Source organism: Hirundo rustica, chromosome 6 (genome assembly GCF_015227805.2).
Source record: "Hirundo rustica isolate bHirRus1 chromosome 6, bHirRus1.pri.v3, whole genome shotgun sequence".
In the NCBI taxonomy this organism is placed as follows: Eukaryota; Metazoa; Chordata; class Aves; order Passeriformes; family Hirundinidae; genus Hirundo; species Hirundo rustica.
Window position 1 is genome coordinate 62,956,649 of NC_053455.1, and position 23,274 is coordinate 62,979,922.

At 36.9% G+C, this 23,274-nt stretch overlaps 1 protein-coding gene across 6 annotated transcripts in view; it reads left to right on the top strand.

The window, feature by feature from the left end:
• The window catches only part of GAS2 (growth arrest specific 2), a 92,992-nt gene that overhangs the window by 52,026 nt on the left and 17,692 nt on the right, over nt 1-23,274 (top strand). For all 6 annotated transcript variants that reach the window (XM_040068746.2, XM_040068745.2, XM_058421229.1 and 3 more), the window contains 3 exons: nt 6,461-6,524; nt 10,996-11,140; nt 13,702-13,809. In XM_040068746.2, coding sequence (XP_039924680.1) covers nt 6,461-6,524; nt 10,996-11,140; nt 13,702-13,809 — 317 coding nt within the window. The remainder of the gene's footprint in view (nt 1-6,460; nt 6,525-10,995; nt 11,141-13,701; nt 13,810-23,274) is intronic.

Genomic DNA, 23,274 nt, shown 5'->3' on the forward strand with positions numbered 1-23,274 from the left:
TTACTCTTATTCTGTCTGCTTTATTATATGCAAATACTGTGTTATTTAATTAAAGGCACATAGAGATGTTTTTGTCATGCTGCTATGTCATATAAAATATTCCTGAGGTCTTTTTCTGGCAAATATGTATTCTAGAATGATAAGAGTGATTTTGAGGGTTTAGTGCACTGAAATACTTGAATGATGGATTTATGGCACTACTGATTTAAAAAGAAAAAAGTACCAAGTATATTAAAGATCAGCAAAATGAAATCTAGACTGGCTAAGCAATTGCTATTGTTAGCAATTGTTAATTGCTATTATTTCTCATTACTATCTCATTGTTATGAGTCCTGAAGAAGTCTCTGAAATCATGTGAGTATAACTGCACACAAATGTACCCAGGACTCCCAAAGTTTTAGCACTTAGACTGGAGTGATCCAAAGGTATTCCTCACTGGAATGGAACTGTCTCCAACAGAGACTAGAGCAGACAGGAGCAGTCCCAGCCTGATGAGCAGCCAGGTAAGTGAATTTCTTGGTTGGGAAAGACAGGTGTCTGCCAGGGAAAGCTGGAGCTCCCCTTGGGATGCAGAGTGTAAACCCCCTCCCTCTGATTTATTATGATTTTGCAATTAAGGGGCTTTCAAGCAAAGATATGGGAATAGGAATAACATTTCTTTACTAGGAATATTAACAATACAAATGTCGTAGTACAAAAAAAAAACCCAAGCAAACAAAAAAAATCCTAGAAACACTGACAGGGTCAGAACAGGACTTGACCCCCTGTTGGTCAGGGTGTTGGGAGCAGCCCGGTTAACTCCTCCTGGAGTGCCAGATGTGGTTCTGTTGGAGCAGAGATGATCCTGTAGAAGGGGCCAGTGGTGGTGAGATGGGTCCAGTGTTCCTCTTGGGAATCCAGTGCACACAGGCTGTGCTGCTGTTCCCAATCTCAAGTTTAATCCCCTCCCCCCAGAGTTATGAGATAAAGCAAAACATCTCTGCAACCAATTTCAACAGATGTGAATAGAACACATCCTGCATTGAACCCAAGACAGTGATTTTAATGGGAATCTTGAATATTCTTAGAGGCTTGCTTCTGCAAAAGGTTGAGATTTCACCAGACAAGCAGGTGAGCAGACCTATTCATCTCGTTTTGGTCTTGTCCTTACTAATTTAGCAATTTATGTGGTTATTTAAAATTAAGTACAGTTTTAAATGCTTTGTTGGACTTGGGCTATTCAGCTGAGCTAAACACGGAAACAAGATTGAAGTCTTCAAAGGCAATAGAAGGAAAAGTAAATAGAATGAAAAATAAAGGTGCTTGATATACTAGTAGATATGATTATGCTGTCTAATCATTATTTATTTTAAGTATCATTGAAAGAGAATCATAGAGAGCTCCAAAGTTTGAAGACTTGTACTGCTAATTTGCTAGTAGTCTGTAATATTATGTAGTTTGTCTTGCTGAATGTTATCATGCTTTAACTTAGGTCAAAATGCAAACAAATTGGAAACACAGTTTCCTGTTAAGATTTTTAACACAGCCAGAGCTGACTGGTAGGAATTTATTTCTAACTGCAGAGACTTGGCAGGAAAGTCTCTGAGTTAATGCCTTTGCAAAGAAAAGGTGGCTGGGTTACCTGATGTATGAGCTGCAGCTCATACGTGAACATCTGTAAAAATTATAGCAATTAAACACAGTACGTAAGGATAACTTTGAGTGCTGTAAAATAGAGGGGCACCATGTGTGCTCCCTGCACTCATTGCCAAATTTAACATGCTTGTCATATGTTTTTATTTTTAAAGTTAGTATTTAAAGGAGAAGGCATTAGCTTTGTTAATACAAAAAATTATGACCCCAAATCCAAATTTTGATCATCTGTGCAAATCTTGAAGTAGGGTGTCATGGAATGGTCTTCTTAGGTATATTAGACTATGTAGGACTCTGAACATGATGCACTAACTCTTTGCAGTGTAAGGATATTAACACTGCCTTTAACTCCTCTGTTCCCATAAATGTACTCTGTAAATTTCCCTGTATAGGTTTCAGGGCAGCAGATTCCCACAGTTATGGTAATTTTATTTATGGAAGCATTCTAGGTGGAGCTATTTGTAATTTTGGTCATGCCTGAAGAGTGTAATACTCAAAGAAAGCTTCTTGGACCAATAAGAACGGTAAGATTTTCCGTGATTGCCTTAGTTAAGTGAACATAAAGCATAAGTTCTGAACTCTTTGTGGTAATGGAGTGTTGTTGGATGATTGTAGGATTTGGAACCAGTGAATATTCTGCATCTCTTCTGTGATAAAGTCTACCCGGCAAGAAAAGGGTTTGCCACTGAGTGTGCCAGCATGCTGATGTGTCATTTGTTTGGGGAGTTGTTGGGTGCTGCTGATGGTTCATGTTTTGTGCTTGCATATTCTCTAGGTGTGCACACACACTATGTGACATGGCCTTCTTTTGATGCAACTGATTGATTAGAGTTTCATGGACAGGTTTCCTAAATAAAAGTTTTTACTATTTTAGTGGAAATAGTAAACTGGAACACAAACACCTCTGATCCCTCTTCTAACATTGTTGGTTTCAAGGTTATTTTTAAAAATACACAAATGTTGCTTGCTTAAATATATTTTATACATGGGGAAAATTATTTTTTTAATTATTGCTGTAGTTTATCTGATTTCGCAAGTTTTTTCTGTTCTTTTATACTGACACATCTACATATTGTAACACCATGTTAAAATTTACATAAAGTTGCATCAGAATAAGATTTTGTCCCATCTTTCACAACTCTTTACTAAACTACTCATAATATTACTGAATATGTCTCATTTTGAGGACTATAGAAGCATCCTGGACTCCGTGTTGTTACCACTGGATTTGCTTGTTAAACTAAAGCATTTCAGTACATTATTAGTGTTTAGATGATCTCTGTATTCCTTCTAGCTGAATTCTTTGCTATCCCTAGATCTAGTATGTTTGACACCTTAATTGTTTTGAGACTTCCATGAGTGATTGAGCTGAAATGGGGCAGGGAGTGTGGGAAAAGCGCAAGTGTGCCATAGCATACCTCTGATGCAGAACCAAGGGTAAGTGGGATAAGTTAACAGAGTGTTGACAAAGCAATGTTGGGGGTTTTTTAAGAACAAAAAGCCTTCTGTAGGATCAGAATAAAAATTGGAGGAAAAAGTGAGAGACAATAGGAAGAAGAATCAAAGGACCAACCTTTTGGAAAAGTTTCCCTAAATTAGTGTGAGTCTGATGGCAGCTGGAAGCCTGTGATAATAAACACTGAGGCACTTGGTGAAATTTTTGCTTCTAGTGGGCTAGGGAATGCCTTAGAAACAGAAATCATATTTACTTTTCATGATTCAGCTATGCCCAATATCTTAATCTTAAAAAAAAAAAAAAGTTTATGTCAGAAGGAAGACTGACTTCATTAAAAACGGTTTATAAAAGTGTTAGGAGCCAAGATTTGAAACTTGGCAGGAAGTTGTGAGAGCTTTATTTCTGTATTTGGATTGGATATTCTACTAATTTAAAACAAGCACAAAACCACCAGCAAAACAAAAACCTGAATGTTACTGTGAACTCTCTGTTTCAACATGTTCAGTAAACACATGGACTCGGTGTGCATTGCCCAGGTTTTAACAGTGCTGAAAGCAGAAGCTGCTCCTCCGCTGCTTCTCCTGGCATTGCGGTCAGGAGCACTGGGGAATGGACAGGTGAAGTCCCTTATTTATATATATATATATATATATATATGTATGTGTGTGTGTGTGCTTCCCAAGAACAGGGAAGAGGCACAGAGACTGAGTGAAAAAAAGAGGAATACCTGTAAAGAGAGAATGGGATAGCAACAAGATGGGAGCATGTGAAGAAATGTTATTGCCAGAGAGAAGCAAGGATAAATCTCCCAGGAGCTGAAAAGGAGTTATTGTTAACAAGGATGGCTGGAGGTAACATGTAAAGATGCAGGCAGTGAGGACAGGAAATAAGCAGCATTTGAAGAGATGAGATGAAAAGGCAGGACCTAAAATGAGCCAGACTTGTTTGCACTATTTCTCCATCTTCCCATGGCATTCCTGTCCAGCAAATGCCATCAGCAAGATTCTCTAGAAAGGTGGATATTTCCATTCATTTTATGCAGGAGATCTGCATAAAGTAACATTTCTTGGTCTCTGAAGTCCCCAGATATATATGCTGTATAGTCCTCAGGAATGCTGATCTTTTCTTGTCAGATGCACTGTCTGATGAGATGATATGATGTTTGTTTTTGTGGTTGGTTATTGCCTGCACACATCTTCATCTTCTAACAATGATTTCACTATGCCACGTTGTTCAGTGTGAAATGCATGAAATGTGTCTAGATTATGTTGAGTCAGACTTGCTAAAGGTCTATGAGCTTTGTTTGGGTAGATAATTTTTTACTTTTTTTAATGAGATTTTCTTCCAGCTATATTTATGGATCTTTTTGCAAATAGTAGTAGTTGAAGCTCTCTTTTTCCTACATCCCAAAGTCATTCAGTTGTGCATATGTATGAATTGCAATTGACTCTCCTTGACTATTCCAAACCCAGTTTATTCCATTTCTATTTTGGGGGATGGTTTACTTCTTAAGATCAAGTTTTATTTTGGGACTGCCACAACCAGCTTAAAACCAAAATAGCAGAATACACTTCTAGGGTCATGAATGTAACACTTCAAAAATACTGATTACTAGTAAAGTTAACTATTTAATGTAATTACTGTGTTGTAGGAAGGAAGAATATTGGAAATAGCTGAACGTCCAAGTGATCATCATTTATATTCTTAGTAAGAGATGGCTGAAGAATGAATATATTTTTCCCAGTGCAGTGCCTGTTTAGCTTTCATGCTCTGCAGTTTCACTTCTGAAAATGTATTGGGATGAGGTTAGAGGACAAATGCATACCTCTCAGAGGGCTACACAGGCCCTAGGACAAGATATTGGGATGAGCATTCAACTGACAGCACTGACACTTATTCATGTGGAAGTCACGGGAGCTGGAGGTTCAGGGCACTGGTTACCTAGAGATGTTCAGGGCTTTGGATTCCCCTTTGGGGGCTCATACATGCATAGAACAAAGCAATTGTTTTCAGAGCTTTAACTAGACGTTAAAATATCTTTTTCAGGTATGGTATTTTTTCTTCATGCATTTGAGTTAGGTGAGTCTTTAGATTACCAAAAGTTTATATAGCTGATATCTTAACTCCGTGAGAACAATTTTATTTTGATGCTGTTTAGTTTTTTTCTGATTTATACAAATAGTCACACAATTAGTTTTTGGTCTCACTTCAACCTGAAGTGTAAGGTGCAATTTTTAAAATTATTGTGGAAATATTTAAAACCTGATTTTTACCCACAACATGAGGGCTCTACTCTAGTAGGTATTCCTGAAGAGTAGATTACAATGTACTCATAATTACTTTTTTCCCTTTTCTTCTATTTTTCCTTTCTTCTTGGAATTTTGGGGAGTTGATTATGCAAACAGCCACAGGCCTTTCTTCATTTATTGATTTTGGATTTTGCTTAAATGCTTTGCTGGACATCTTTACAAAACATTACCTATTCTGAATTGTGAGGGGGTCGGGGGGGAATGTCTTGGTTTGTGGTGGTATTTGATAATTTTTATAACTTGTCCCTGAAGGCAAGGGTTAACTGAGGTTCTTGCTAATAGATTCCTTTGGGTAGGTGAGAGTGAAACCACAATGAATGACTAGTGTGTTATATTTATAGTTATAGTTGTAATCATATTCGGTTATATTTATATTTGTGTTATATTTATGTTTATATTTGGGTTATTTTAGATCAATTTGGTTGCAATGGAAAGGAGATGTGTGACCATTTTGGTTATTCTCATCTACAGAAATGCAACAATATGAAAGCGTAAAGATATCACTTAAGAAAATATAAAGCAAAAAGAAAGGATAAGAATGAAGAGCAAAGTGAGAGTTAATTGTTGCAATTTCAGTGTCTCTTGGTTGAAGTGCTGGTCACAGTCCTGCCCGTGGAGGGTGGGGTAAGCCCATGGCACATCGGGTTCAAGTGGTTAATGTATATTAATTAGTCAGGCTGAGCTAGAAAAATGGTGATCTAAAGGATATGAATTCTCTTAGTTTGTAGAAAGAAAAATATCACTCTAATGTTATTATTTTTGACTTTCTACTAATTAAATTGTGCCAGATCTCTTGATTATTTTTAAATAGCTGTGAACTGCTTGCAGATTACCAATTACCCCAAATAATTATTCATGGAACTTCTGACCTGTCTGAACTCTGAGAACCACTGATCAATCCCATCCTTTTTATTCCAGTAAAACTCTACTGCAAGCCAAAGAAAACAGATTTTTATCAGAGTCAAGAGTTACAGATGTTCATGATTAGGTTCCATTCCATCACTAAGATCTTTAAAATAGCTTTTATTTATCAATGTTTTCCATCTTCATTTTGCTTTTCTAGTACTCCACAAGCAGCCAAGAGAAGTGTGCCTTTGTTTGCTGGAACTGGGAAGAATTGCAGCAAGGTAGGTGAAAATATTTAAAGACTGATGAAATATTTGCATTCATGACAGCAGGGGCTATTGACAGACATTAAACCAGCACATCTCAAGCTAACTTTTGTGCTCATTAGGCTCAAATAGAATGTTTGTCTTGATGTCACTCTTGAGGGCAGTTGTTAGCAAACATTACAAAATCGCTGTATCTCAATGAAGATATTTGTTGGCTGTCCTTGTATTAGGAGAGGAAGGGTTTGAGAATTGCTTTTTTTTTTTCTATAAAGCTTTGAGCTGTTTCTCCTTCTAAAGTCAGATCTCTTTATAGACAACTGCGACTTAATTAAGTTTACTGATAATAAATTGATCTTCACATGACCTAAATCTGACCAAGATTATTCTAGCTGTGCTGGACCTTCATTGCACTGTAATGTTGTCTTTGACATCAACACAAAGACTTTTGCTGAACAGCCAAAATTATAGAATGTGATTTTCCCCCCCTTTTTTACAGATTTAGATGTAACCAGCACAGTGCCTAAGATTTACTGAAAAATACATGAGCAGCAGCTCTGCTGCCCAGTCTTGCATGTGAATTGCAGTTGCATTCATCGATGTGTGTCAAATTGGAGTTCCTTGTGTTCAGATAGTTTCATTAATTTCAGAAGAATTCCTTGTGGTAACAGTCAAGGCAAATGAGACCCCTGTTTATTCCTAGTTTAAAAACTAGTATTGGCTGTGTTAAAATTGCGTCACGTGTATTTGTATTTTGTGAATGAACTCACATGGAAAACCAAAAATTTGTCTCATGGTCAAGTTTCAGGAAAACCCTTGCTATCAGTGGAAGCTTGCATAAGAACAGCAATGACCAAAAAAATAGTGATTTCAGGTTTTCAATTATTTTGCTACCTCTAGAACTTGGGTTCAAATGGCAAATGATTTTAACTGCCCACAAAGAAGAAAGTATTTTGATCTGCAGGTGCATAATGAAATTAATTTTAATGAATCTTAATTTACCTGAGCAAACAAGCTGTGCTTTCAAGACCAGCTTGGAGATAGAGCTACCAGCACCCACAGCCCCTGTGCCTGGGGCAGAACTGTCAGGCTGTCTGCCCCAGGTGGTTACTTTATGGCATCCGACTTCCTCGGGTAATGCGTGTTTGTGGTTAGGCAGTGTTGGATTCTCTAACGTTGGTTGAGTTAGATTAATCTCATTTTGCAGTGAGATTTCAATAAATCTGCAAGGGAATTAAAATAGAATCTTATCCTTTGTATTTGTCTTAAGCTTCCATGTATCGGATGCTTTCTGTTCCAGACATGAAAAGAATTACTGAACAAATAAATAAGCCATGTTTTCATTTATATTGCATATCTATTCCTTTACCCTTAAAGTATTTTTATTTTATTTTTTTATTTATAATACACAAATATTATGTCATTAATGATATATTATATATTGTGTTTCTGTTTCCATATTTGTTTCTTTATTTTAATTTTATTTATAGCTTAGAGGTCAAATACCATGTCTGTCTACTTTTCCCTGCTCTAGTATCTCTTCAAAAACAAACAAACTCCCATTTGTAAACTTGTACGCTTCCAAGGTACACAGAAACTGAAGTGTCAGGGTAATACAATTGAAAAGCAAATATATGATGTCCGTTTTGTGGTAAAACAGAACTGTATGGGAAAGGAGAATTGATAGTTGCCCTCATTAAGTGTAGGAGAGAGCACACTCAAGTGAGGTTGCTGTGCTGCTTTAAACAGGACACAAGTCAGATGTGTGCTTTGTAAAGCAACCCAGGCCTGCTGGCAGTCCTGGATGGATCTGCTTTCTAGAACAGGAGCTGCAGAGACCTTTGAAAAAGTGCCTCGGTCTGTTTGGAAAGAACGAGTAACAGACACTGAGTAATTTTAGAAGCAGAAAGATATGTTCAAAGTGGCTCACTCATCACACAGACTCATCTTTTGGCACACTGTGCCCAGCTAGATTGCTGCTAGTCTTCAGGTCTGAAACTCCTGTAGGTCAACCTAAGCTTTTTTATTTAAGGCAAATACACTTGTGACTGAGGCACAAGTGAGGAACAATGAGGGTTGCTTGAGGAGGAGTAAAACTGAGCTCTGTTCTGCTGAACTTGAACTCGTATTCAACAGAGACTCTGTGGAGGAGGGGAGGCAGGTGAGAATTTACCTCTGCTTTGGTAATGCTTTTAGCTCGTTCACTCATAGTGTCCTCTTAGACAGGGACAGGTGGTCCTGATGGATGGACTGCACAGCGAGTGGGAAACTGGTGTGACCACTTGGCTCAAAGAGTGGCAGTTCAAAGATACTAATAAAAATACAATTACCTGATAAATTATCCTGAATTTCATTTCTTTATGAAAACAAAGTTCTGGAATCATCTGCAAAACTTCAATAGTTAGAATGAGCCCTTGTGTCACTTGCAGATGTTATGTCAGTACAGTGAGATTTCTGAGAGAGGAAAGTGTCCTGCAGGGTGGAATTGACCACTGACATTGCACAGGATTATTGCAATGGATGCACAGGTCCAGCATTCTCCCTAAGTATTTGAAAGTCAGAGATTATACAATGGGAAGCAGCTAAATTACTTTTTCTGCACAAAGAATGGAGTTCTTGGGTTACTGTTAAACTCTGCAGGGCTGAACAACCCTCACAGGTTTTTGGAATGACTGTTGAGCGATTTCAAGGTCTTTTTGCTATTGTATTTAATTTTACCTCGATAAAAATGGAAAGTGGTGCTCTGAGAAGTCTAACAGAGATCATGTTACAGTCCAGTGCTGCTTCACATGTAGCTGTGAGAAGCCAGGCTAGAAAGGAGCAGAAAAGGAAATGCTCAGCATACCTTCCCAGAATTTGCACCTCTACCCCTCTCAGAAAAGATGTGGTTTTTACAATTTCAGCTTTCCAGCAACTTTGCTTTGGGTTCATACAGCACGTGGAAAAAAGCGCGTGCGTGTGTGTTTGTTCGTTGATTTTATTTTTCAGCTGTTCATCAGAGGAAGTCAGAATACTGGAAGTGCAGGAAACTTTAAAAATCTGTCACGAAAGACAAAATGTAGAAACTATGAAAAGTAGTAGAAGCAAAGAAGCAACTTTTCTTACAGTGGAAGAGTTTTATTTGATGAGTAAGGCTGTGTGCAGGAGTAGGCTTAGAGCCCGGTGGGAATGAAATGATTTACAGCCTGTCAGCATCTGCAGACAGACAGGAAGTAAATAGATTGTATATAAGTGCTTGCTTCAGTGTTGGCTGACTTTTCATGAGGCACACTGCACCAGTTAGAAGCCAATACAAGCTCAGATTTGCTTCTTGGTTTACTTTCTATTCATTTACTAGGCAGTAGGTATGACTAAATTAAAGGTTATCAGAAAAACGCAGAAGCTGCTATATGCTCTTTTATCTTTTCTCTGTACACTTCTCAGATCATTATGGTAGTTAGCTTCAATTTTCATGATATATGTTTATTACTGCTTGATATTTTAGTGTCCAGGTCTTTATCTAGATAAGTCAGTATAGTTCTGCAACTGGACTGTGGACTTTTCTGCTACAGAAGAAAATGTGATTCCATTTGTGCAAGTGGTTTGCTATGAGAAGTCTACCTGACATGACAGCTTTTCCAAGCTGAAGTCATTCTCTGAAAAAGTGTTGTTCTGGGGTTTGTTCAGTGTTGGCAGGTTAAAAAACAACAACAACAAAAAAAACCACCAGAAGGAGATTATCAGTAATTAGGAAAATGAGATGCACTTTTAGACTTCTGACTTCTGTCCAGGCTCTGCTGCTTGTTGTGAGATTGTGACTCAATCACTTGCCATAAAGCTTTCAAAAGATCTCTTAAAAAAAGAACCTTGCTCTTCAGGTGCTCTGAGTTCATCCATGCTGAAGTTGCATGTACTTTGTTCTAGCTGGAGCTACAAGAGTCTTGCCACTGGAAACAGAGATCTGAAGACTGGCTGTCAAAAATCAATCAGTTAAAACACTAACCACCTCTGAAAAATAGTGATCATGACTCAGTTTACTTATCTATAAATTCAAGACAATAGCTGAGACCAGGAAAACCCATAATCACTTTTCATTTGGATTTCTTTGAAAAATACTAACACAAAATGTAAGTGGTCAAGTAATTTGGAAAGAAAAAATAAAATTAAGAAAAGCACAAATGTACTGAACTTGACTCCGTACTGCATGGTATTTCAATTTTTGAGGTCTAGTTTTGTTCATAAATTATTCACCAACATATATGATATCAGACAGAGAAGCTGAAAAAGTACCTGTATTTCCTCTAAATTTGATTAACTGAGAGACTGCATCTAAATTATTTTTTCTATTAATTTGAAATGGCAGTAATGGTTGGTGTATTTTTTACATGTTTATTAATATGTGCATCATTCTGTTATTGTACACGAAGTAGAAATTCTTTCCGCTCTATTGTTTTAAAATACATAATACTTTATATGGACTAGTAATTTATTATTTGCATGTTTCCAAAAGGTTTGGAGTGGAACCTCCTGGATTAATAAAACTGGAAAAAGAGATTGAACAAGAGGAAACACTTTCAGCTCCCCTTCCATCTCCTTCACCGTCACCCACAAAGTCTCCTGGGAAAAAGAGCACAGGGAAACTGTTGGATGATGCTGTAAGTTGTGGGAGGGAACTTCTTCCTCTCTTCTCCATTCCGATATGCACTTACTTGCAAAACACACACAAGCCTGAGTTTAACAGCTCTCTCTGTTTAAAACATTTGTAGAATTACAGAGTTATTTGTTTTTTGACCACAATTATTTATGTCTGAAGCTTGGGAAAAAAAAAAAAAGTCGCACTGTGTAGGAGCTCTGCAGCTTAGCCTAGCTTTGTGCTTAGGGCCACATTCCCTTCTTATTACTCCTTTACTCCTTATTCACCAACTCCCACTTGGTGCTTTGTCTGAGGAAGAACTGAGTCAGGACAAGATTTGGCTCATACTGACTTGTACTGAATGTGAACAAACACTTCTAAGATATTTCAGCCTAATTTTTATGCTGTTCTGCATGATTCTCACTTAGTAAAAAAAAACATGAAACAAGCATTGTTTCCCTCATTGTTAGAATCTTGTTTTGGATTTCATTAAACTCGTTGCAGCATACTGCGTGTTCATGTTTCTGGTGCAGACCCATAGGGGTTCATTTGAAATAGCTGGAATCAGATGAGAAGAACACATTTTGAGACCATGAAGAGGTTAAACTGGAGCAGTACAAATCCAGCCTGTAAAAAGAAGCAGTTACCATAGTAACTACTACATTGCAAGGTAGATGTGCCACCTGGGAGTTACAAAGCACTTCTTGAAAAATCCATGTGCCACTTTCCTGTTACAAAGAGCAGATGGAATATAATGTTCGTTCGTTTTATTGAAACACTTTTTTTCATTTGATGCATATAATTGCATTTAAAATTTTCTGGTTTGTATTTCTTCTTTAACTTTGCAAAAGTACTCGTGTTTCAACAGAACTGAGAAAGAACAGTTATGTGTAGAAGGAGGCTGGTAACTGCATATCGTGGAAATTGAACAGGGTGTGCAGGTTTTCTCTAACCACCTCCTTTAATTTAGAAAGCAGCACGGATAGAATGGAATTCATCCAGCCAGATTCCTGACCCGCACTGCCCCAGACGCTCACACCATAAAATAGCAGCAGTTGCTCATGTAGTCCAGACACAAAATAAAATAGAACATAATTCCTCCCTCTGCTTCCTTATTTGATTTCCAAATTCCACTCGGTACTCCTGTGTCCTTTGGGGCAGTAAGGCAATGGAACCCTCAAGAGCAGGATCAGCAGTGAAGATCCTATTATCCTCTGTCTTACACCAGAATAGTTCTGTTGGCTTTCATTCTCCCCAGGCTGAGAATGGGTCTGTTTTGCTTACACGGTTCAAAACAACCTTGAACTTGTTTAGGCCCAGCTACTCTGGGGTTTTAGTTCCCTATATGAACTGTGGTGGATGAAGCATTAAGTTCCTACTACCCACTTTCAGCTCTCAGGCTGGTAAATGCCATAGCATATTATGCCAGGAATCCATGATTATTGAACAGTATTCAGAGGACCATTGCCAAAAAGCTCCCTAAGCACTGGAACCACATTCCAAGAAATACAGGAATACATCTTTTTCATCCTCAAAAGCCTGCAATTGCATTTAAGTCATCAGCCACTGATTTCATGTAAATTATTCCTATTGTACGTTGACTGTCTAGTTTATTCACCAGAAATGGAGCCTGTCTCATCCATGTTGATAAAAATCACGTGAGTAACTGATCTTAAAATTCAAAATGTGATTCATTCAAACTGAGGACAACTCATCTGGCACTTGAGAAGCACTTTTTGTGTGTGAAATACACGTAGAGTTCCTCTGTTAAGTGTTATTTTAATTCTTTTTCTCATAGAAATATTATGCCCTAATTAAAAAAAAAAAAAAAGTTTAAAGAATACTTATAAAAAACCCTCCACAAGATAATAAAGTTATTCAGATAAAGGCATTGAACAATTTCAGGAATAATTGGAAAGCCTTTAAATCACTCAACAGGGCTAGCTTCAGAAGCTTAGAAACAATAATTGGTTACCTTATAAGTTCTTTTTTGCTTATTTAACATACTGTGACTTTATTCATAAAGCAGATCTGAAACATGTTTGTACTTCAGAAGCCTTTATTATTCATGATAAACAAAGCACTTTAGAGTGCTACAACTTTGGCCAGGCATTTTTTTTCTTTTTATTAAACAATTTAAGACTTTAATTAGTTAGCTATTCTGCAAATGTCCTTTCCTGGGTCTCAGACCATTTTTACAGGCCTTGGTTTACAAACTGGATATGAAAATGTCTTTGGAATATTGTTTGAAGTGGACAAACATCTACCAGTTCCTCTGGAATTTTGCGTGGTTTGATTCTGACTAGGTACATACTTTGTCCAGGAAAACCACAGTGTATGAAAATGCTGCGCTTATTTTTGCTGTTCCTCTGCAGAAGTGCAATTTGAATGTCAAGCGAGTTTCACAGCCAGATCTGCTCTTTTGATGTTGGTTTGATATCATCAATTCTGACTTACATCAAATGATGCATTATGACAAATGTCTTATTGAATGTTCGAATATATGTTTTGACATACTGGATTGAAATTGAAAATATGCATGCTATTTTAAACAGTTCCTATCAATAACTTCCTGTTTTACAGGTTAAACACATTTCTGAAGATCCACCTTGTAAATGCCCTACTAAGTTCTGTGTGGAGCGTCTTTCACAGGGAAGATACAGAGTTGGAGAGAAGATCCTTTTTATTAGGGTAAAGATTTTACTTTCACTTTTTTATTTTTACTTTGTTTTTACTTTACTGCTACCTCTCATTTTGAAAATTACATCACTGATTAACAGGAAAAAATATTTTCTGGTTAACCAGCACTGACTCATTTTTGTGACACAGTTGGAGAATTAATAACTTACATTGTGTTAACTGACCCAAGGAATTATAAGTATGGGATAAATATCCTTCTGACTTTAGGTCATTGAATTTGCTCTCTCTTTAATCAATTGCAACCAAAAGAAAAGTCTTCAGAAACGGACCTGGTGACTTCTCAGTTTGACTGGAAAGAATATGCACTGCATTAAAACAGCCTTTCTCCCACTCTGTTTTGACTGATACTGTTGAAGAGGTCAGGAAACAGATCAAAGGCTTCCTGATCATTGAATTGCCAAGTCATGACTAAGATACAGCGCTAAAGCAGCACGAGCAAACCGTGAAAATCCACAGTACTTCATTTGATTAACAGATAATTCCAAACCCAGAGTTGTGTTTCAGACTTTGCATGTAGAGCATTAACTCCCATAGCACAAAGTTAATCAGCATCAATATTTGCCAGCGTGATTATATGGCTGAATTTAGCACATCTATACTTTCAAAGCTTAATTCTTCTGATCCACTTAATTTTCTCTATATATGTCTATGGTAATAATAATTGAAAATATGCTAATCTTGTTATTCTTGTAGTTGTGTGCTAAGAATCTGATTCATGCTATGCTTCTTTCCATCCTCCTCTCCAGGACATGTACTGTTCTTGAGTCATGACTTGACAAAATGATAGGTCTTGCTCTCCAGTAACTGTTATCCCTATTTTGCTAAAGGCGCACAACTGTGACCTGATAAAACTGAGCACTTGTAAACAGAAGAAGTCAGAGGGACTCCTTCTTATCTGCAGAAGTCAAGTTCCCGGTTCAACAAAATACCAGAGTGCTTATTCAGTCATAAACTTCTGCTTGACATAACTTACAATGAAGCCAGATAAGGATTTGGGTTTTCTCAGGAGTGTGAAGTTGGGAACATGTATAAGCACGGTGATGAATAAGTATTGAGAATTCCTAATTAATTCAGTAATAGGTCATATAGAAGAAGAAAAAAGAGATTGGTTAAATCTCACAGATAGTATGAGATTTAACATGCTAGTGTAAAGGATTACTAGCTTTTCTGGTTTGTAGCCAGTGAGACTTTTTTTTAATTCTGCAGTATATTTAGGTAATAGCTTTATTAATGGTTTCAAACCGCTTCGAAGAAGGTAATGATTATTAACCAAAGACCTTGGTAATCTGGCACAGTTTAATATTTACATTTTCTTCCTTTTGGTTTTCGTTTTAAAAACAGTATCAAAGTATTTTTAATCTTTTAGTTTTGAAAAACTTGAGTTCTGCCAGAATGGTGAGTATCAAATTCCCTTTTGCTTGCTTCTTTATTATGCAATCTAGTCCAAGCCAGACTTCACTCCAAGTTTGCAAACAAAACACCCTTTTCATATCACACTACTGCATTCCAAGTTGAATTGTGCAAAAAAATAACAGTAATATAGATTAAGTATTAAAAAGCTGTATTAAAGATCATTCCTACAAAACTTACATCCATGGAAACTTGCCATGCCTTTCAGTGGGAACAAGTTCACGTTCCTAGGTTTTAAAAGTCAACTGTCTTTTGGTTTTGGTTGGTTTGCACTTCATTTTGGAGCACTTCACTGGATCACAGTAAGTTTTTCCTCTTTACTCTACATGTTCTTGTGTACGTAACTAGATTTTTTGGCCTTTCTTTGGAACCCTTTGGACACTTGTGCACAAGCACATTTAAGAAGCGTAGCTGATTTTTCATTTCGTTGGTGTTTGGCACTCTATTTGATGCCACTGAGGCAGTTCCTCCCACGCTGTATGTTCTTTACACAGCGTGGCGTAGCCAAACACATGGCACGTTTACAGCCCAAAGTTCCATTGTTTGAAGATGGCTCGGTATATCCATTACTGTGTTAGCCTATCAGCTTCTTCCAGTAACCTCTGCAAAATTTAATACCTCCATCATTTCAGTGATGCTACAAGTATGCCGTAAGGTAGGAGTTAACTCCTAGTAATTGATGGTTAAGATTATTTTTTCAGAAATTATTTAGTAATATAATATCTGCAAGATTTTTTTTCTAATTCTGCAAGCTCTGTAAGTTAAAAAAAACCCAAACAACATACAAACCAGAAGAGAATGTGTCCCAAGTTCCTCTTTTTATTAATTTATATCTATGTATGAAATAAGTGAAGAAGGCACAGCAAAGCAAAATAAAACATGGCAGAGTGAATTTTTTGATTTCATGGAAAACAAATTTCATGTGTCAATTTAAAGTAATTCTAAGGAAAGGAAACCCTTTGGAATAAGTAGCAAAAAGCACAGGGGTACTGGTTCCATTAAAATTAGAGTAATTTTTTTTTTTTTTTTTTTAGCATGGGAAAACTTGGTCCTTAGAAGAATTGACATTTCTAGTTAAATAGTTGACTGTCTTTCACTGAGGGTTATGCAAACCCATAAAGTATGAGAAATTAAATAAGTAATTTTTTGCCCCTCTTGATTTAATTCTCTACCTTTTCTCACTGCATTTGCACAGCCACTCGTGTTAATTTAGTGTCCGGAACTTTGAAAGGATTCATCAGAAACTTCTCTACAAAAAAAACCCCTTTGAAAGTCAAATTATTAGCTCCTAATTGAATGTTGAATGTTGAAGTTACTCCTTTTTATTTTCACCCAGTGAAGTTCTTGTTAGACTCAGTGGAAATTTTTTTACAGGATGTATCTTTGATGCAATATTCAGGTTCAGTGGAACTGACAGGCTGTGCAATAGCTCTGCAGTTTTTCTCGCTAGCTTAGACTTGTTTGCCTCAGTGACCTCCTTCTGTGGACGATACAAATCAAATACTTCTTTAATTCCCAGTGTCTCCCTCAATGCATTACTGCACAATGAGAACTCCGCTTGGAGAAAAGAAAAGATTTTAGCAAATGATACTGTGCTTTTTAAGGGTGTAATGCATCTTCAAGAAGCATAACATTCTCGTTCTTGAAATAACTGATACACCTGTGGTAATTTTCTGCCATAGTATTTATAATTTAGGCTTCTAGAACTGAAGTTATAACAATATTACATTACCTGAAATTAGTAGAAAGGGAATTCTCCTCAGGAGGGGGCTAGGGTAGAGTAGTCTGAAGCTTTATGTCTAAAAGCATCACCCTAAAACTCAGCTGATTTCCTTTACAAGAGCTAAAGATGGCAAAGGAAAACATTCCCCAGGTACCTGAGTTTCCTCTCTGGCAGGAATAAACCCTCCACACCAGCATCAGAAGTATTTTCTGTGTGGTAATTAATTATAGAAAAACTTGTCAATACTTTAAAGGTAAATAAAGATGAGTAACAAAGCTAGAAAAACATTTATTATTTTGGACTTTATTTTGGAATTTTTTCCCCTCAATACCGAAAATACAAAAATAGACCAAATGATATAACTCCCCTCCTCTCTTTTTTTTTTTTTTGCTTCTTTTCCTCCTTTTATAGAAAAGGTACTGGACCAGGGTCTTCCAAGCTAAGAGCACATATAGACTGCTAATGAAGTCCACCATTAATCTACAGACAAGAATTTTCAAAAAAAAGGCCTTTATTTATAGTATATTGTTGAGAGCTAAGGATTGGGTCCCATAAGTTTACACTGAAAATGTTAATAGGGGAAAGCATTTCCTTTCTCTCAGTTATTTTCTTGTGTTGCTGTTAGACAGATGAATCATTTTGTAGGAATCCATTTGGCATTACTAGACAATAACATATTCTACGTTAATGATGCCCGTGCTCGCAGTTTAAAGAGCAGTTTGTTAGACCTGATGCTTTGGAAATGGAGATGCTGCTGTTTGTACTGTTGCTCCTAAAGGGTAGCACTGAGCTTTACACTTCTTCTTTAGACTTCTTCTCTGGTGAGTTGACTAGGTATGACACTAAGGGGAATTGTATTTAAGAGTCAAGGTAAGCACGTCTGTCTTTTATAGAAGAGTGCTAAAATATTTCTTAGGGTGAATTTAAGTTAATATCCTTCACTGTAGGTTTAGATAATTACAATACAATGCTAATTGAAAAGGACAGAACCCAGCTGATTCTTTACAATATACATTGTGTATAGTATACTTTTATACTGTAAACAGAACTCATACTGCCATCTGGAGAAAAGAGGAAATGTGGCTTACGTGGTGGCACTGGTTAACCAAAGCCTCTGCACTGTTCGCAAGGGATTGGCACTGGACGTTTAGGATTCGGGCACGGATCATCTATTGCATTATTCCTTAGCTTTAGTGAAAACTCGCCGAGAAATCTTAGCCTACCTAGGAATTTCCAGGTGGGCTTTATATCTTCACTCAGGAATGATGGTTCTGCATGGAACAGGGCTGGTTTTAACAGAAGTGGTATGTAGGCTTTTAAAATATTTCACACAATGTGGTTTTACCTTTCTATTCCTAAAATAATAGGAGCAACATTTTAAAAAGTATTTTGTTTCTTGGTCATTCTCTTGTCAGTGTGAAAGCAAGTTTTTTTCCTCTTGTTGTATCCAGTTGCATTTTGTAAGCATTCAAGTTGTTCACCAGAAACTCTGTGTACTATATTTTGTTTTGAGACTCCACTGCACCTCTGGCAACAGGCATGTAAAGGTATAAAGAATTTTTTTCAATATATCAGCACAGCAGGATTTTATCTCATGTGTTTATTGATGACTTTGTCCTCTGCAATGCCTTCTAGTTCTGAGCACAGGAAAAGTAGTAAATATTTCCAAATCCTTTCTCATGCTGAAATACAGAATATGTATTTTAATGAGAGTAGACATGATTTGCATGGCAGAGAATTCATCAACTACCCTGTTCCACTAGGATTTTGTCTTTCCTAGCAGAAGTTGTCAGATGCCCACTCTTTCTAGGGAGATGGGAGAATTTTTAGCTTTGGTTTTCATGCTCTTAAAAAGTTGCTGTTGTTTGTTTGTCGTTTATTTGTTGTTCGCTTGTTTGTTTGTTTTTGTTTGTCTGTTGTTGGTTTTGGTTGGTTTTATTTTAGAATTCATATCTCCTACAGGGTTCTTTGAGTGGGGAGGAACAAGAAATTCCTCTCTATTTTCTATGATGATTAATGGGATTGATAATCAAATTACAGAGTTACATAGCATTTTCGATTTTTTTATTTTTCAGATTAAAACTGTAAAAATTAAACTGTCAGTTTGACATATTCTTTGTTATAGATTGTGGGGATGTGTTTTACAGTGATTTATTAAGATTCTATTTTGAGATGTTATGTTCCAAACTTTAAAAGAAAAAAGCCCACACAAAACTTTAGCTGCATCTACGTCCATCAGTAGGAATGATTTATCTTTCAAAAAGTAAGAATTATTTAACGAGAAACTCTCGTGGTAGCAAAGGAACAAAACAATGAGACCTTTATCCATAACAGTTGTGTCCTTTTAATTATTTATTAGTCTAGAAGCCAAAGACTATGAAACAGTCACAATAAATTCAGTGCATCTCTCTTACATTGCAATAACATAGAAATAGTACTCTTAGGATATACTGAGTAATGCTTTTTCAGTGCAGATTTTTAGATTTTTATCTAACTACATCATGGAAAAAAATCCCTTTAAATATAATTTGCTTTTAATAATATAGGATAGTATTCAAAGCTATTTTTACTTCATATTTTGAATTCTATTTGTTAATGTAAATAATTTTTTTAAATGACAAATATTTTTGCCTGTGTTAAGGTAGAAATAAGAAAGAGGTTTTAAGGTTAAGCGCTCTCAGATTTGGTTATATATGTTGTTCTGATATAATGACAATATATCCTTCGAGCTATTTGTGCTGAAGCGTATAAAATTCAGTTCATGATCAAAATGCATGAACTGGTTAAAATTCAGGTTTTAGCAGTTCTGCACAGGTCCCTGTAAGACCCTAGACCAGTGTGTATTAGTTACTGTTCCTGCTTCTTGAGCTGGTCACCTCCTTGTACATCACAAATGGAAATTGCTGGGTCGAGTGGTGGTGCCAGAATTGTGCTTCCATGGCACCTCCACCAGCAGAAACCACAAATGCCCAACAAAGGTCACCCTTTGATCCTGACTTTATTTCCTTTGGTTTTGTTTATTTTCTTCTTGATATTAGAAGTGATATATGCATCACTATAATGATAGATATATTATTCAAATAATGAATTTTCAGTGAAGTTCACTGTGTAGTTTCTCTCCTTTAGCAACAGAGCATGAAGAACATTAACTGTAATTACTGAATTTTTGCCTTCAGGAGAAGTTTATTAATAATCACATGAATGCTACAGAGTAAGTACCAACTTAGAGATGGCTTCAAGTTGTTGGAAATACCCTGAAGTCAGTGGTTTTATCAAGGGATAAAACTTCCATCCTAATGTGGAATTTGGAGTTAAAACTGAATGTGCCCATGCCATTACTTATCCCCTTCTGAAAACAATATAGTTCAACATACTTCCAGAAATGCTTTTTTTGTGATTGTCTTCTAGTAATGAACTATTTCATTGAGAGTTAGCTGTAAAAAACAAAAACAAACTTTCCCCTATATTTTGATTTTTTAAATGGTGAATATTCAAAATTCTAAAACTTTTTAAATTTTTTTTTAACAGTTTGTTTTACAAATCTCACTGAGATCTAACAAATGTAAAACTGCTCTGACACGTAAACATTCTTTTGCATGTTTTAATGGAAGTTTAGGAGCATTCCTTTTACTCTTGTTGTTGTCACTAATTTTTGAAACTCAGAACAAAACAAGAATATGTTGCCATAAGTTTTAAACACAGGAGTTTTAAACACAGAAAACATTTTATTTGCCCAAAATTAGTAAATTTGGGAGATCCCAGAGTCAACTGTTATCTTAAGTGTATTTACCAAAAACCAGCATCTACTAAACTCCAGATTGCTCTAGAGTTTAATAATCTACCCGCTCTAGATTGCTCCTCAGGTCATCAATCAGCATCACTTGATACAGATCTCTTTATGGTGTGCTGTCATGCCTTTCTTTCAACTCACCAGAAACGGATTTACCTTTGGGTTTAACACACAACTCAAGCTCCTCTCCCCCCCAAATTCCACATACCAGGAGGCTAAAATTGTCTTATGTTATTATGATAGTATTTCAATCATGGCAACAGAGGCTCTAACACATCCTCTTAGATGAATATATGCTATGGAATTTATTAGATATTTTACCAGATATTTTAGGTTTTGTAGTCCTAAGAATACACCTCTTCTCTAACCAACTAGATGCAAGTCTGTCTGAAGCTTTTAAAGTTCAGAATAGAGCCAGAACTGTTGCCCAAAACATGCCATTTAGGTTACTTACTGGGTTGTGATTGTTTTTGTACATAATACTGACGCGCAATAATTTTTAAATTTGCATTGAGGTTTGCATACGTAGAATCATAGAATGGTTTGGCTTGGAAGGGACCCTCAGAGGTCATTTAGTCCAACCCCCTCCTATGAGCAGGGTTATCTTCAAGCAGACCAGGTTGCTCTCCCATCAAACCTGGCCTTGAATTGTTGGAACCCTGGGCACTGAGGATTCCAGGCTCTCTGTGCTCACAGGCACTGACCCCCAAGCAAACACTGCATTGGACCTGAGGCCATGGAACAGCTTCCAAAATTGAGTGACAGCACTGGGATTGTGGGTGTGTGTTACCCTGTTTTTTCTGAGTTTTTTATAGCCTTTTGAATTTTCATAAAATGGAGTCAGATCTTTTTAGTTACTGTACAATATTAGAAGCAGTTCTACCTTTTTCCCACACATGTAACATAAACAAATCCTTTGTTTTTCATTCTCTGTCCTTTGTTTGCATATTTCTAACCTGAAAGCAATTGTAACTGACAGTTGGTTTAGCCACTTGGCTGAAAGGTGAAAAACCCCAGAAGCCAATCTTCTGCTAGACCCACAAATGTATAAAAAGTAAGAAATAAACAAAGAGGCTCTCTCTCCGCCTAGACTCAGCCTTGAGCTGGATCGGAGGAACCTCTGCGCTAGAAAATCTCTCTCCGTGTGACTGCTTTGTGTGTCTCGGTAACAGGTGTGGAGTTTGAATAGAAGTGTGTGACATCACAGGGTGGAAAGCTTAGAGTTTATGGGTTTAGAATATAGTAATATAGATCTAAAACAAGATGGAGGTTTTAGGGCAGAGGCTGAGTCCTTCTTTTTCACCTTCTTCTTCATGGGTCTGGGTGGTATTTTGTAATTGGATAGAAAAGTCCACATTGCAGGCCATTGGTTGGTTATTGTGTTAAAAGTAAAAATAATTTAGGTGTCATTTCTTAATTGGACAGTTTATCCTTAAAAGGCATTGTAGAGAGAGAGATAGGGGCAATTTTTAGTTTGTTAGCTTGAAGAGCTGTAGCACTTATGGTTTGTGAGACTGTAATGGAGATAAGAATTAATAAACATCTGAGTCCAAACAAGAAACACCATCTCACCCATTTAATCCTGACCCTGGCAAAAAAAAAGATAAAACACAGCATTGAATATTTCCAGGGATGGGACATCCATAGCCTCTCTGGTAAACCTGTGCCGTGGCCTCGCCACCCTCGTTGTAAAACACTTCTTCCTTCTATCTAATCTAAATCAACTCTCCCATCCATTTTAAAACCATTACCCCTTGCCCTGTCCTGTCACAACACAGCAGAAGGAAAATTGCTGCTTTCTCTGCTGTGATTACTGCCTCTGACAGTCTTCCTTTTCTCATATGAGCTTTAACGTTTTACCACGTTAGCTTAACGTGAACTTTATTGTATTTAAGAGTAATTATTTATTCATAAGGAGACATATTTATAACAATTTGGCAAATGCATAACCATGATAATTTCCCATCTCATTTGAAGTAAGTTTTAATAGTCTCAAAGACTTGTTAAATATGAAGGAAATGGGTTTCTGCCTCTGTGTCAAAGCTTTTCAGGTGTTAGACTACCTGGAAAGGAACTGGTTTCTATCTCATCAGTGTCCTGCCCCTGCAACCCCCCTCCCATCTTAAACTCTTCCTTTTCCTGAATTTTTAATTTTTATTTTTCGTTTTGAATGCAGATCTCAAGGAACACTTCATCTCTAGGCTCTGAGTTTCGATCTGGAAGCCAGACCCAATTTTGAATCTTTCCGTCACAGTAACGGTGGATGTGTGCCGGTGCCGGTGGTTCAGGTGTGGCAGGGAGATCCAAGGACAGGTGTACCCAGGGCCTTTTGGCTTGGCCACCAACTGATGGCTCCCTGACCCTGTTCTACTAGCGTGATTTTACAGGGACCACATCAATAGGTCGCTCAAAGATGACCCAGCTGAGTCACAAAATGAGTTTCTATTAGAATTTTTTTTTTTAACTGACACGTATTTAACCTTTTGATACCATTTTGCTCTAGCATGTTGCTTTCCCTAGAAGATATTTATGG